The sequence below is a fragment of the Lissotriton vulgaris genome, chromosome 9 (genome assembly GCF_964263255.1).
Source record: "Lissotriton vulgaris chromosome 9, aLisVul1.2, whole genome shotgun sequence".
NCBI lineage: Eukaryota > Metazoa > Chordata > Amphibia > Caudata > Salamandridae > Lissotriton > Lissotriton vulgaris.
The window spans coordinates 885,784,036-885,799,549 of NC_141697.1; the positions used below are offsets into that span (position 1 = coordinate 885,784,036).

At 42.8% G+C, this 15,514-nt stretch overlaps 1 protein-coding gene across 1 annotated transcript in view; it reads right to left on the reverse strand.

Annotated features, from left to right (window-relative positions):
* Positions 1 to 15,514, reverse strand: part of LOC147692435 (sprouty-related, EVH1 domain-containing protein 2-like) — a 175,116-nt gene that overhangs the window by 29,904 nt on the left and 129,698 nt on the right. Inside the window, exons 2-3 of the mRNA XM_086938641.1 lie at positions 12,032 to 12,206; positions 4,193 to 4,361 (exon numbers count right to left, since the gene is read on the reverse strand). Of these exons, the coding sequence (XP_086794767.1) occupies positions 4,193 to 4,361; positions 12,032 to 12,206 (344 nt within the window). The remainder of the gene's footprint in view (positions 1 to 4,192; positions 4,362 to 12,031; positions 12,207 to 15,514) is intronic.

Sequence of the window (15,514 nt, forward strand, 5' to 3'; positions counted from 1 at the left end):
CACCAGAGATGCCGAATGCCTCCCTGGTGTGCTACGACGCCTGGTTACAGCGGAGTGGGTTTTTGGGTGATACAAGTGTGAGTAAGTGGAAAGTGATTTAAAAAGTACTCAGGTCAACCGTAAACAAACTTTATTGTCGTTAGAAGTAGTGTGATGAATGTAGCAAAAACTGGCAAAATTGACCAGATACATCCATACTGTAAACGAGAAAATGGTGTGGTCAACATGTGTCTGCCTCCATTCGCTGTTTGCGAGGCTTTCGTCAGGACCAAAAGCACCACAGCGGTATGCGCACGCTAAGGTGCACCCTAACCTGTGGTGTAAAAGAAACCAGTGTAACCTATGGTTTTTCGTAGAGCCTTCAGCATTAGTGAAAGCCACGAGTATTTAAAATATACGGTAATTATACCCCATGGATCCTGGTGGGGGGCGCAAACTTGCAGTCACACTTATGCCAAAGTTCAGCACCCGTGTGGAACCTGCATGCTCTCTTCCTCAGGACCCCACTGAGCATTGGCCTAAGTGTGACTACAAGTTCGTGCCCCCCACCAGGACCCATGGGGGACAATTACTTAATATTTAAATTGATTTACTAACGAAAAAGCGAAAACATTTATATTTTCTTTGAAAAAGTGTTCTGGGATTCCGGGCGTGGGTTGGAAAATGTAGTGCTTATAATTATCAATGGCGATCCCCCTGAAAAAGAATGTAATGTGTTGTGATTCCATATGAACTTGAGATGTAAAATAGTTGCGCGTGTGTGGCAATACAAGAACCCTATAGATGGCACGCAAAATGATGCAGCACACAGCCAACAGCATGAGGCGAGAGAGAATTACTACTCAGGGTGGAGCTAAATTCCACCCTAGATAAAATTTAAAGGAGTGTACCAACAGATCTCACAGATTGCTGTGCTATTAAGTCTAACCTAAAAGGGGAATTCTTTTCCAGCAGTGTATGCATCTTGAAGGATTGAATGGTGTGAAAAATACCTTTATGTTGCAAACATAAAAAGGCAGTTTAATGAATTATACATTTGATTAAACTCGTACAAAATTGATTCAAAATTGATTCAAAGAACAAAGACCACTCCAAAAAAAGGAGAAACAGGAAGACTTCCATAATAATGAGGCATAGGAACAGCAAAGTATTAACAATGATGCCATTAGGCAAAATGGCATAGAGTATACAGACAAAAGTTCCTGTTTAGTGCTGTCAGCTGTGCCTTTGTGTCCCATTTTGTGTTTTTCAAAATTCTCTTCTGCTTTTTTCCTTGGTGACTATGCACCCTTGAAAATAATTGGTGTTCTCTCCAAGTGCTTTCATTGTTGCCCTGCTAGAGTGCTGGTTGTCCATCTACTTGCAGCCACTCCTCCACCCACTCACCTTCACCTTGAACCTTCGCACAATCCCTCTTTACCCATTCACTTTCAGCATTCCCATTCAGATTCAGACAATGATACACATTCACCCATTGTTACCCTCATTCAGCCACCCCAGACTCACTCATCCACACAACCACGCGTACACACACCACACACACAGACGCAGGCACGCACAAACACACGCCAAGTCTATCCACTATAAAGAGTGTGACCTTTGACTCTGCCAACACATGACACTTGTTTCAGAAGGCAGTCATCAGCTGATAAACCAACATACAGATATGGAGTGGTTTGGGGAGGCGGGGCACCAACTACTCCATGACATAGACAGTTCAGCCTGTGGAAGGGGCAGCTAGAACTACACCCACATTAAACTTTGTTATGCAGAAGGGGTAGCAGCTGCTTGACAAAATGCTGAAAGGCAATTACTATTCCAAGAACTTGAGGCCTTTGTCAACAGAAACTACTGTAGAAAGTGTAGACCTCGTCCTGCAAAAGCTTCACTGTGTCTCCAGGATCTTTAGACCACAGCCTGTAGACTAGACACCTACGAACTACAGTCCGCCAGCTCAGCCTTTAAAAGAGGCCCCTAAGATTTCATGAACTACAGACTGGTGCTTTAATTGGGCACCTACTGCTGTTTAAATTACAGACCTCAACCTGCATAGACGTCAGATACTACTCCAAAACGTGTAGAGCGTATTCTGCAGAAGAAGATACACTATATTCTAAAACACACATTCCACAACACCACAACATGCAGGAATAAATACACACTGCACAAGGACTGTGTGACTTGAGCCAGCATGAGGAGGATAGTGTTGCATTTAAAAGCATGGACACCAGCCTTGAAGGAGGAGATACTAGTATATTTCATGCAGGAATAAGGAGACAAACACTGTTCTGAGAATACACACATTTGCAAGCTACAGGATGACACACTGTGCTCTTAACTAAGCCTAGAGGCCTGAGCCTGCAGAAGGAGAGATGTACTGCTAAGCCTATAGCCCTCAGCCTGCAGAGGGAGAGATGCACTGCTACGCCTATAGCCCTGAGCCTGCAGAGGGAGAGATGCACTGCTACGCCTGTAGCCCTCAGTCTGCAGAAGGAGAGATGCACTGCTACGCCTGTAGCCCTCAGTCTGCAGAAGGAGAGATGCACTGCTACGCCTGTAGCCCTTCGCCTGTAGAAGGAGAGATGCACTGCTACGCCTATAGCCCTCAGTCTGCAGAAGGAGAGATGCACTGCTACGCCTGTAGCCCTTCGCCTGTAGAAGGAGAGATGCACTGCTACGCCTATAGCCCTCAGTCTGCAGAAGGAGAGATGCACTGCTACGCCTATAGCCCTCAGTCTGCAGAAGGAGAGATGCACTGCTACGCCTGTAGCCCTTCGCCTATAGAAGGAGAGATGCACTGCTACGCCTATAGCCCTTCGCCTGTAGAAGGAGAGATGCACTGCTACGCCTATAGCCCTCAGTCTGCAGAAGGAGAGATGCACTGCTATGCCTATAGCCCTCAGTCTGCAGAAGGAGAGATGCACTGCTACGCCTGTAGCCCTTCGCCTGTAGAAGGAGAGATGCACTGCTTCTCTTATAGCCCTCTGCCTGCAGAAGGAGATATGTCCTGCTAAGCCTATAGCCCTTCGCCAGTAGATGGAGAGATGCACTGCTACGCCTATAAGCCCTGAGCCTACAGAAGGAGCGATGTACTGCTAAGCCTATAGCCCTGCGTCTGCAGAAGGAGAGATACACTGATACGTCTATAGCCCTCAGCCTGCAGAAGGAGAGATCCGCTGCTACACCTATAGGCCTCCGTCCGCAGAAGTAGAGATGCCCTACTAAGCTTATAGTCATCTGCCTGTAGATGCAGAGATGAACTGCTATGCCTGTAGTCCTGAACCTACAGAAGGAGAGATGTACAGCTAAGCCTAGAGCCCTCCGTCTGCAGAAGGAGAGATACGCTGATACGTCTATAGCCCTGAGCCTACAGAAGGAGAGATGCACTGCTACGCCTATAGCCCTGAGCCCACAGAAGGAGAGATGAGCTGATACGTCTATAGCCCTCAGCCTACAGAAGGAGAGATGCACTGCTACGCCTATATCCCTGAGCCCACAGAAGGAGAGATGCGCTGATACGTCTATAGCCCTCAGCCTGCAGAAGGAGAGATGCACTGCTATGCCTATAGCCCTAACCCTACAGAAGGAGAGATGCGCTGATACGTCTATAGCCCTGAGCCTGTAGAAGGAGAGATGCACTGCTACGCCTGTAGCCCTGAGCCCACAGAAGGAGAGATGCGCTGATACGTCTATAGCCCTGAGCCTGTAGAAGGAGAGATGCACTGCTACGCCTATAGCCCTGAGCCCACAGAAGGAGAGATGGGCTGATACGTCTATAGCCCTCCGTCTGCAGAAGGAGAGATACACTGATACGTCTATAGCCCTCAGCCTGCAGAAGGAGAGATGCGCTGCTACACCTATAGGCCTCCGTCCGCAGAAGTAGAGATGCACTAATATGCTTATAGTCATCTGCCTGTAGATGCAGAGATGCACTGCTACGCCTGTAGTCCTGAGCCTGCAGAAGGAAAGATGTACAGCTAAGCCTATAGCCCTCCGTCTGCAGAAGGAGAGATGGGCTGATACGTCTATAGCCCTGAGCCTGTAGAAGGAGAGATGCACTGCTACGTCTATAGCCCTCAGCCTGCAGAAGGAGAGATGCACTGACTGAGCACGCACTGCTCCCAGAAGCATTGATCGCTTGAGGCCAGGTGCCTGCGGGTGGTACCGGGGCGCCTGTAGCTACTGTCCCCACCTTCAGCGAGCTCCTCCACGGCAGACTGCACACTCCTCTCGAACGTCACTGCGTCAGCAGGGCTTTGGAACGTCAGGCCAAATTTGCTGTCATCCACCTTCCAGTGGTGAAAGATGGGGTTCACCTTGTTGTAGACCAGGTCCTTCTTTAGTACGCATTCCAGGATGGTCTGTAACCAAGAGAAGGTAGTGTAAGCTTCACAGAAAATGGAAATAAAATAGAATCCAGCAAATGCTGATCATCCACTCAGGAAGGAGTTTGAATACAATATGTGGAGGGAGAAACTGAGGTCCACAAACAGTTTGTCCCTCTGTTTGTGAAGAAAGGGGAGTCTGCTCTACTCTAGATTTGCCAGATTTCCTCTACGTAAATTAAGCATAAATATAATTATTGCACTTGTCGTGGGGCGGGGGGTGGAAGAATATAATCCATTTAATATAATCAGTGAGGCTTTGTCCCAGCTTCTCATGCAAAGTATTTAAGTGCATCCCTACTTATGTGACATGTCTAAACACTAAGGGGCAGATCTACAAGAAACTAACGCAGCGCGATGCAGCATGTCATTTTGCTGAGCCGCGCTGCGTTAGTTTCGAAGCACAGGGATGCAACATATTTACAACAATATGTTGCATCTCTGTGCTTTCCCTGCGCTGCTGCACAAACTGTGGTTATCAGCGTTACACATTTTCGCGCTATTAAAAACAACAGAAACAGTGTTTTACCTGTGTTTATGGAATGTTTTGCTTTTATTATTGCTTGCTAGTCAATGGTATATAGACAGTGTACCTATATATGAGGTCCAAATACATTTTTGTAAATCAGACTTATTGTAGTACACCATACAATACTTCTTCAGTGAGTCTTTGGTCATGTGCACTCACTTTTTCATTCCCATGTAAACTTTTTTCTGTGAAAAGGTCCTCTCAACATTGTCACTTGCGATGGGCAACGCCAAAACAGCCAGTACACAATTTGCTAACTCTAGGCACTGACACAGCTTTACATGCCAATAGTGATGCACTTGAAGATTGTAATTCTCTGGGCAGGTTTGGGAACATTTGTGTTGAACTGGGCGCTTATGCCCTCAGAGTTATTGAAGAGGTAAAAAATGAAGCAATACTTTTGAAACTACGGAGAAAACTCCCCACAGTGAGATTTCATTGACTTCAAATGCCATGGTTGGTGAAGGGACATTTCTGTGCATCATTGCAAGCCATTTCTCATACATTGTAAAATGAAAGTTCCTGAATTGCTTGCCAACATTGCTTTGCTTACCAAGTGGCAAGCACTCTAACATGGAACATGTAGCAGTGCCAAAGCCACTAATGATGTCGCCCAGCCTACTCTCAAGAAGGTGAATCACATCTATACTAATTATGCTGAACACATGTCAGACAAGGGTGTTTTGAGACTCTAGTTGTTTTATTATGTCCACTTCTGCAGTTATATTTTCCTGTAAAAATCTAAGAATGCAGTAGAGTGTACTTTTTTTCACATCACAATCAATATGCGACCATAGATCTTCACATTTCTTGCCTTTGGCATCATCTATTCTGTAAACGGTTGCCACATGGATAATGTAGCATTCACTGCCCCTTGGACTGAGAAACATCAGCTAAGGGACACAGTTGGAATTACTCTTTCTTTGAGGCCACACAAAGCGAGAAATATTTGCATTTGCATTTTTATTCTAGCACATGACAAAACAGTGCACTGGAACGGACTAAAAATCAATACCATTCTTCATTAACTCTGAAGATTGTAAAGATGCTTTCAGCATATCTAACAAGTGGCAGGGATCTCTTACAGGAAAGCACTTCAGCTCAGGTATTGATTTTGACAGGTCGTCACACAACTTTTTCATATACGTAACTGAATCACTGCAAATTCAAACAATATCACTCCATTCTTTGTTGAACTTGGAAATAACCTTTTTGCAGCAGCATTCCAAATGTCATTGCGTTCTATGGTTTCCAAAAGTCTGGTGTCATGTTTTCACCACTATCCCAGATGCCTAGTGATAACACTCTTTTCACATGTACTTGTCAGTGTACCCTGCATTGAATGTTTAAAACCTGAGGTGTTAGCAATTTACCTACTATCAATACTGACTCACTAGAAAGTGGGGGCTGATGTATCAAGGATTTTTACACATTCTCTGTAGGTAAATGTGATGGCACATATTGGGAAAGATTATTGAAAAACCAGCAATTTCACCCATAAGTGAAAGAATCAAATGCAGCCAAAAAGTCAAATATGATTTTTATGTTTCCTGAGTCTCTGCAGTTTATAAAATCATTAAATAAGACATAAAACTTGCTTCTTAACCTTGCATCTTTAGACCAAATACTACAAAACTGAATAAAGCAAAAAGCAGAAGAAACAGTTTTTTAGTGACATCCCTAAATAACAAATCCTAAGCAAAATAATGTTAGCCCAGTCTTTGTTGCTGCTAGCAGGTGTTTTTTCAGTGTTTATATGTTTACACTGGTGAGGGCTATTTCCCTTTCAGTAGGCTTTCATCAGGTATTATAAGTTTAAACCTAAAACCGGACAGCCTAATTATATGGTATGGCTGTGCAGCCTTACCATGTAAAATAGCGTTGGGTCTAGTCAGGTATGTTTGTAAAACTTTAAGGTTAACCCTGGGTAGCTACGGGCTTGACCATCAAGGCTTAAACAAAGGAATTAGTGTAAAGCACGTAACAGTGAAAAAATAATAAATAAGAAAGCTACACAACAGAAAAAAATCTAGCACCAATTTATAGCAATTGATTCTTTTTTTAATGAATTTTTAAAGACCAAGATGAGCAAAATCCACAAGAGATTTCCGGAGATACAGATTTTTTTTAAAAACTTAAAACTTAGTATAACTGCAACCAAGCACAAGTAACTGTAAAGTTTGTAAACTTTTGAACAGTTTGCAAGAGTTGTGTTTGACCACCCTGGCCCGATATTGGAGACCAAATCCGACAGCATGGAGAATGATCCTTGAAGTCACTTCTTTCGCGTGGGGCTTGGAAGCAACTTTTTCCAAAGCCAGGAGCCACAGGCACAGTCCTGTCTTCAGTAGCCCAAGGTGCAGCAGGTGCAGTCCAGCAGACGGTGCATCCTCTCATTACCAAGTCCAGGGTCAATAAGCCAGTCCTTCTTCATGATCTGAAGTTGAGGGTGCCAGGGGTGCCATATGTATGCCCAGAAAGGGCCCTGGGGTGATGATTCAATCACTAGACAATGGGCTACCACGTCCCCTCCCTCTTGATAATGGCTTTCCAGCTATTTGTGACATCTAGCAATTCCAAGGTGTACTATTCTGCCCACTCTCAAGATGTCTTCTCCCTTCCTTGGATGTTAGGAGCTTGGTAGCCAACACTAGATGTGTGGCTCCTTGTGGATTACGTGCCCACAGGAAAACCGGTTTTGGCACTAGCTCACCCCTCTGTCCCTGCTGCCAGCCTGTCTACCTGAACAAATGGCAGTCCTTTAGAAGAGTGGTCACCATTTTCCCACCAAAGGCGCTTTGTCTTTGAAACTCACCTTATGGGCTAACACCCTGAGTAGCTTCCTGCAAAGGGCAGGTGACACTTCTCCCTCTAGCGAGCTGCTATTGTTCCTAAGCTGGGGAGAAATTTACACTCCACCACAGGAGGGCAGAAAGCTATGTGGTGGCCAGGAACCGTGTAAGGCCACTGGATAAACTGTATCACAGAGTGGCAACTTTGTAAACATTGCATTTCTTTAATAGTGTTATTAAATTCAACTTGGCCATCAAGTCGGGTTTAATGTTACAATTAATTTGATATACAATAATAATAACTGTGGTTCTAAAGAAACTCAGAGCTCTGTGTTCAGAATGTGTCTAATCCACTACACGATACGTTTGGACCCATCACTATGCGATATGGATACCCATCAGTTACACTCTCTGGACCGCCCTTCTTGTCATCATTTGGGCCAGTCTCACCAAGTGGTATGTCCACAACGTACAATTAGTACACTCATACGTTGGTAACTGAAAATTAATTTGATACCTTACAGTACTCATCTAAGTAGTCCCATTCAGACGTTAGCCAGGTTGAGGGGTCAACTGGTAACCCTGTTCTAGCCAATGGGGCTACTAACTCTGCCATAGCAATATAACAATATAGAAGTGTTGCTGTTAAGACATATATAAAAACAATACATGTCCTACTTAATAATATACAGCTCCCTGCTTTAGGGGAGACTTACATATATTGTTAAGGGAAGTGGGGGCTTTGTAATTTGTTTGAATGGCAAAGTAAAACTAGCAGTAATACCACTGCCCTTCCTGTCTGCAGTGCCAGGCTGGGAGCTATTTTGTACTTTATCACACACAGGGTGGCACAATCAGTGCTGCAGCCCTGAGTGGACACTCCGTCTTACATGCCCTGGGTACCATATACTAGAAACTTATAAGAACGTCAGCCTCTCCCAATTATGGGGTAGCCAATTTGGCATACCGGGGGGTTAGAACTCTGGCCCTGAAGTCTGGTTATGAGGCCTCAGTGCACTTTCAGAGTCGATAAACCAGCAGAATGAGTCCAACATGGGGGGGTGAACATGCAAACAGGCATTTCCTTACAGTACCCCACACAAGCATTGTGTGGAACTTACACTTTATGTTTTGGTTTCAAAGGTGTAACTTTGTGTGAGAGACTTACTCGAGGCAACACCTGAGCTCCCACTTTCCACAGTTCCTCTAATAGCTCTGTTTACTGCAGTCCAACTGTTTTGGTGAATTGCATTTTCACCATGGAGTCCTACCCATGGGTTTATCAAACTTGTGTTAAGCCTCGTTACCCATTCCTATTTTCCCTGTCGTTCAGTGATTAATTAATTTTGCCCAGACTCCATCATAGGCCAGTATTGACCCAATTATGATCTTATATCATCCCGGTCGGATCTGCTTAACCTATGATTTGTATTTGCGTTCTTAATGAACATTGTAAGCTATTCCACCTTTAGCTGGTCCACTCCCTTTTCTATTGTTTTGTGTCCTGTATTTTTATCATACAGTAAAAGTATGAAGATATCAAGGGGGTGTTTGATAAAAATAGGATAAATACATTATAAGAATAAAAGTACACTTGTATGTCCCTCCATCTCTCATTGTTGGAAATCTGGGATAAACTGTGCAACATCTTGGTAGCTAGTAACAACATTTTTTTTCCTGCTATATATTTCTATTTTATTTTATAATTATTAACTTTTGTCAGCACTTCATGTAAACCATACGAAATTACAATACTAGCCTGTTTTAAATATATGGACCATATATAGACTGCATGTTCTTACCGTAATCAGCAGGATTACTACATGCCTATATGGCAAATATGAAGGATTTAACTACTCTATGGCAGTCCCCTCATGATCTAAGATGAGAGAGTGTATCAAAACTCACATGCCAAATCCCATATAAATGTTCACTGGTGTACCATCCAGAACAAAATATTCCAGATAAGTCCTCACTAACGATTGGAACAGGTCTACTATACCCTCCCTATTTTCCGATGACCTTCCCGTGCATCATAAAAAGCAACTGGATCTCTCCACTTCCTACTCTCAGCGTTTGGATGCTATTCAGTCAGGGGGTACCCCAAAGATCCTCTTTTGGTTATAGACCACTAGAAACCACCGCCTCAATTTTATAAGGCTCCGCCGGGCTTCCCAGCCCAAAATTCATAACTTTGTATCTGGTTGCATCTAATCTTGGTCACCACTGCCCAAGATGCTCCTGCAGTTTCTTTCCTTAGTTCTCCACCCCCTTTAGAACATGAATAAAAAAGTACACTGGCTGAGTACTGTGAATGCCTATGCATGAGATGCTGCAGTGGCATGGTAATGATGTGGGATGATGTGTGTTTATTTGCAAAAGCCTTCTACCTCCTGGTGGGGTGTGCAATTATCAATTACCTACTTTAAAGGAATATACTGAAGGCAATGCTTTTCAATGGACTTACGTGTGATGCTCCATTCAGTACATGGGCTTTTTGTGCCACCCACCCACTATTATCAGCTTCAATGTACTCTGGTTAAGTATTTCCTAAAAGAACTTTAATCCTGTTTCCAACTACAAAAAAGGACTGGGCGTCGTGCTCTGAGAAGTAATTCATGTAACTGAATTAATGTAATTAAAAAGAATGGACTGGTCTTCTGAGGTTGACCCCTTCATTTGCATTATTTTCCTCACCAGCTCTTTTGTATTATAGTTCGGAGGACCTTTTGCGGTTAAGCAATGTTTCACAATTTCAAACCGTTTTGCGTTCTGTGAGCCTTATTTTGTGTGTCTTCTTCCATCTACCATGTGAAGGAACACGGTTGTCTGTTATTGGTTATGAGGATCCATTCTGCTGTGTGTTTCCCAATCAATCAATCAATCAATCAGGTTTCTTGTAAAGGAGGACTGATCACCCGTTAGGGTCTTAAGGCTCTGCACGTGTATGACCGCAGGTGTTGCCTCTCATTGCCATGGTGGCACATCTGGGCCATGAAGTGTGTGTCCTGGGTTCTTCTGTTAACATGTGCTGGTGCCCTTGCATAGAACCACGCTGAGCGTGTCTTATGGCGATTCAGGGTGTTAATTAAACTATCAGTGTTGAAACTGAGTGCGCAAGAGACAGCCATGGGAGTCAGGGTCGGATTGGTAAGGCGGACACTCAGGAAATGGCTGAGGGGCCAGTATCGAAGTTCCAGCTGTGTGCTGCTTTTTTGGCACCCTGGGGTGGGGGGGGGATTTGAGCTGCGTCTGGTGTGTTCAGATGTCACCAGTGGCTCAGTGGCGCTCTGAGTGGCCTTTCTGGAGGTAGATGGACATCCATTACCTCACTTTTATCAACGGGCAGAGGTGTCACCCAGTTTCTCTCGCTGGGCCGGCCAATTAATGTGTGCATACTGAGCAGGGGTCCTGAGCAGAAGTGGCCTCACTTGTTTCCAGGTGTATATAAAATTGTGCTAAAGCAGTGTTTTGCGGAAAGGCAATGTGGAAATGTGAGCCACTTTTTTTGCGTGCCCGGGCCGATTTCTAATCCCAATCCAACCCTGAGTCACAGTAATGCTGTGGCATGCCTATGTTGGGGTGGAGTCAAGTAAACTATGGTCACATGAATTCCTGCATTTTTGTGTGATCAGACTTTGTGACTGACTGTTGGGTGACTTCAGAATAGTAAATAAGTGTAAATTAAGCTATAATGGAGAAGGAGGGGAAATACCCTGCTCGCCTTTGCAAATCTCTAATTTTGATCACACTTAGTCAAATGGTATACTGGGCAAGCGTTAGCCGTTGCACACAGCCGGGAGGGGGATTTATTTTGAAATATTTAGGCCTTTGGGCTTGAAACATTGAAGAATGTTCAACATATGTTAAATGCTGCTGTCTGCAATGGACATTGTATGGGCATTGAAGTCAGGTTATCAGTTGCACTGCCAGAGTGCATGGTGGCGTAGGGAGTCACATGCAGAATGTATTAGATGTTATCTTGGTACCTCTACAAGTAGCAGGTGTGGTATACTTGCAGCATGTGTGGTACTTGCACACCACGTATAGTGTTCAACTACAGTTTGTACTCTAAAGCAAGCATTAATGAAAACAATGAAGCTAAACATTTCATGAAGACAAAAAACAAAATTTGAGTACCATAGTTGCTATATTGCCCATTGTTATGGTTACTGTCTCTTTAATGGAACACTGTGTACATATTTAGATTTAAGTATTTGTCCCAATGAAAATGTTCCTGCTGTGTTCTGAAGATCTACCTTTTCTTCTATAAATGTTCTTGCACTTATTTTATGCTTAAACCCAAAAGCCCGTTCAGCGCTTACTGTCTGATCGCGTAGCCGCTCCCCTCGAATTAGGTACCGCCGCAGCTGCTGCCCGTCTTCAGCCCGCTTGGCCTTGCAGATCATGACGTGGCTCAGGCCGCCCCCACCCATGGGCACCCAGCCCCCGCTCGAATCGTCCCGGGTCATCACCACTGCTCGAACCCGGACCATGTAACTGAAATGAAATAAAAGCCTGTTTAATCATTTTGTAGGTCACCACCATCCACCCAATGAACAGACAACAACAAAATATATTTCAATGATATGTACTTTACATTTTTATTTAGAGTTTTTCTAAATTACTTTTGCTGCCTAACAAGCCATTTTAAAACGTTTAATTACGTGCGTTTGGCAAACCGCTGTGTAGAAATTTGGGAAAATACTAGCACAACTTCTAACCATAACTCTCTACAATACAAAATGAAAGCAGAAAAGAGGATGCAGAAACTTACATTAAGCAGAACAACAACACAAATTATTGTACCCTTGAAATGCCGAAGGCCTGTTCTTGACCACTCGGTTGTCCACTTTCAACCGAAGACTTTTTAACGATACCACTATATATGTAGAAATCCGTTTTTTGTAAGGATAAAGCTATTTTTACCGTATTAATTTACAGACCAGGAATTTTTAAGTACAATTTAATTACATGTGTCTTTTATTTAGTTTGAGTTTTTGTAAAGCTCTGCCTACTTTATAGCCAACAATGACCACTTTTTGCAAAAGCGCTGTCTAGGGAATTCGAAAAAATATTTCAAATTGAAAGTTGGATCACATGTAAATGCGCATCATAAGAGGGGGTGCAGAGCAGAAATATATATTGATCGTGAAAGGCAACTGAGAGCAGAAGGTGGGTTTTCAGAAGAGTGTGAAAAGCTTGGGAAATAATTACCAGAGGAGAAAAACATGGAAAAAATTTAATAGAGGGTGGTGAGCATGGGAACAGAAATAAAGTGTGAGAAGTAGAGTGGATGGGAAGGATGAGATATAAAGAGTAGTCTGGGAGGGAAAGTTGAAAGCGGTAAGCCTTTGAATACATTTAATTATGATGTTGAGAAATGGTTTTGGAGTCATGAACAAAAGGGGAGCCAGCACTGTTGTTGTACTTTATTAACTGTACAATTAATTAAAATCATTACAGTAAAAAGGAAAGAAAAGAAGATAGAAACAACGATTCATATATACACACTAAAAAGCATTAAAAAATAAATAAATAAAAACAATAATTACAGACTTCTTTGCTTAATAAAATATGGTACTTCTGTACTAAATAAAAGTTCAGCACCCCTATCTGAGTCCCGCATAGTTGGCCTTTCCCCAACTTTTGTGCCCTAAGGTTGGTCCGTATTAGTGAGCGATTGAGCTGGCCTCTGTGGCGCACCAAGTATCTTGCAAGGGACGTTTCTTTCTTTGTGGGGCACAGTCAGTGGTGCTTCGTAAAGAGATCCCATCAACTTTAATCCGCAGAGTTTGCCGTGGGCTTCCCCTGGGTTATGCTACTTTCGTTAGTGACTTTTAAGGCTAACCTGATTTGATGGACACATTTCACCAGTCTCGCTAAGGTCATTGTGTTGGTGGTTGACAGACACAAGGCTGATGCTTCGCTGCATGTCTTTACATTCTTATTGAGGCAAATCGGGCGCAGCAGACGCCGGCGCTCATTTCTAAGGTTGGGACAGCAGCAAAGAAGGTGCAACCGGATTCCCTCTTGTAGGGGCACAGTCTGCAAGTTATGGGTTCCCCTCTTTGGGCCCATGCGGGATTAAAGTCTGCAATCCCACGCATGGTCAACCGCATGAATAAAATTTTGCTTCGGACCTGTGTTGTGAGGGCCTCGCTCAAGGGGCCATCACAAGGCAGGATCAAGTGAGTGGTGATGTTGGCATAAAAGAGCAGTTTAAAGAAGACCTTAGTGATCCATGAATTCATTACATTGGAGGACATGTCCTTGTGAAAGAGAAGAAAAGCAATCAATAAGAGAGAACATTTAGAGTAAAAAGCTGAAGTTTTGTGGTATGGACATTGAGAACGACCAAACAAAGTAAGCTAATCTTTTCTTATTTAACTAATTGGCTATTTAATGTACGAAAGCTATTGTTTTATTCCTAAATATCAAATGATGACTTGCTGTTTGTACTCAAACATACAACCAATTTACTACAATATTTATATGTAAAACAGTTTATAAAAATCTATTTCATATTTTTCTTTACAGAATGATAATTTATTGGGAACAATACATAGAATTTTGTGTAAATATTTTCATTAGACTCACACTCTTACAAGCACACAAACCTAAGCATGCATTCTTCACAAAGACCCTTTAGGTTTATATTGATCTACACCAATTGATTCCATCATTTTCACTGTCATATACATAGTATCCACAGCGATCTTTCTTTAAAATGTTGATGCTGCGTTTCGGTATATTCAATCTAATTTCAACCTTCTTCAGGATAAAAAACATGCAAAAACATTTCCTTACACAATGCTACTAAGAGCATTTAGCAGTGTAGTCAACTCTTTCCAATGTTCCACAAGTAACAGAAAGTCGCTTTTTTCCAGAATAATATTCAATTGGTCCTATTCTTGTTTCATTGTGTCAAATATTGCACCCAGATTTTGGGCAGGGGACAATAGTTTTACGGATAAGATTGAGAAGAAAATAGCATAGATTAAGAGGTGGTAAATAGAGATTTCGATTAGAGAAATATTGAATGAGAAAATATATATGAATTCACTGAAAACCAAGCAGTAGGGCTGGAGTTGTGCAGTGAGTGAAGAGAGGAACAGAAAGGAATCTATTTAGCACAGATTGTCTGTCTTGAACGTCACAGGACTGACCAAAATATATTATGATAGAGGCCGTAGAAGAGAATTATTCGGAGAAGAACAGAACTCCCAGGGGGCAACATACTAAACAGGAAAGGGAACAATATACCAACCAATAGACACATCGGGACCTCTCAAAGAGTAGAAAGAAAATTAATAAAGAACAGAACTAGAGATGCCTTGCATTTGAAGGCTTTGAAGTGTATAGTAGTAACAGTCTTAAAGTATGCACGTAAATGAAAAAAGTTAATAAAGAGGAACATTTGGAGTAGCAGGAGCGTGTCGGATGGGTTTTCATGAAAAGATGAGCAGTGTTTTTTAATAAGGTCCCTGCCTCAATTGCTGCTTTTCTTGCTGTTCCAACATCTCCCTTTTTAAGATCGAGCCTTGGTAGCCATGTGCTGCTCTGTGAGGCATGCTTTATTGAGGTATGGAATAGCATCTCTGCCCTTTTCCCACCCTTCTTTCCAATTGGCTCGTGTTATTGTTGCTTTGTTTTGATAAATAGGCTAGTAGTCCCTCCTTGGTACCACCTCATCTGCATTTGTAACCTCCAAAAAGGACTGGGCTTTTTACTTATGTTGTTACACAGTCTGCTTTATCTAGTCTGTGAACACTATTTTCTTTAATGATCTTCCACTATTCCACCCA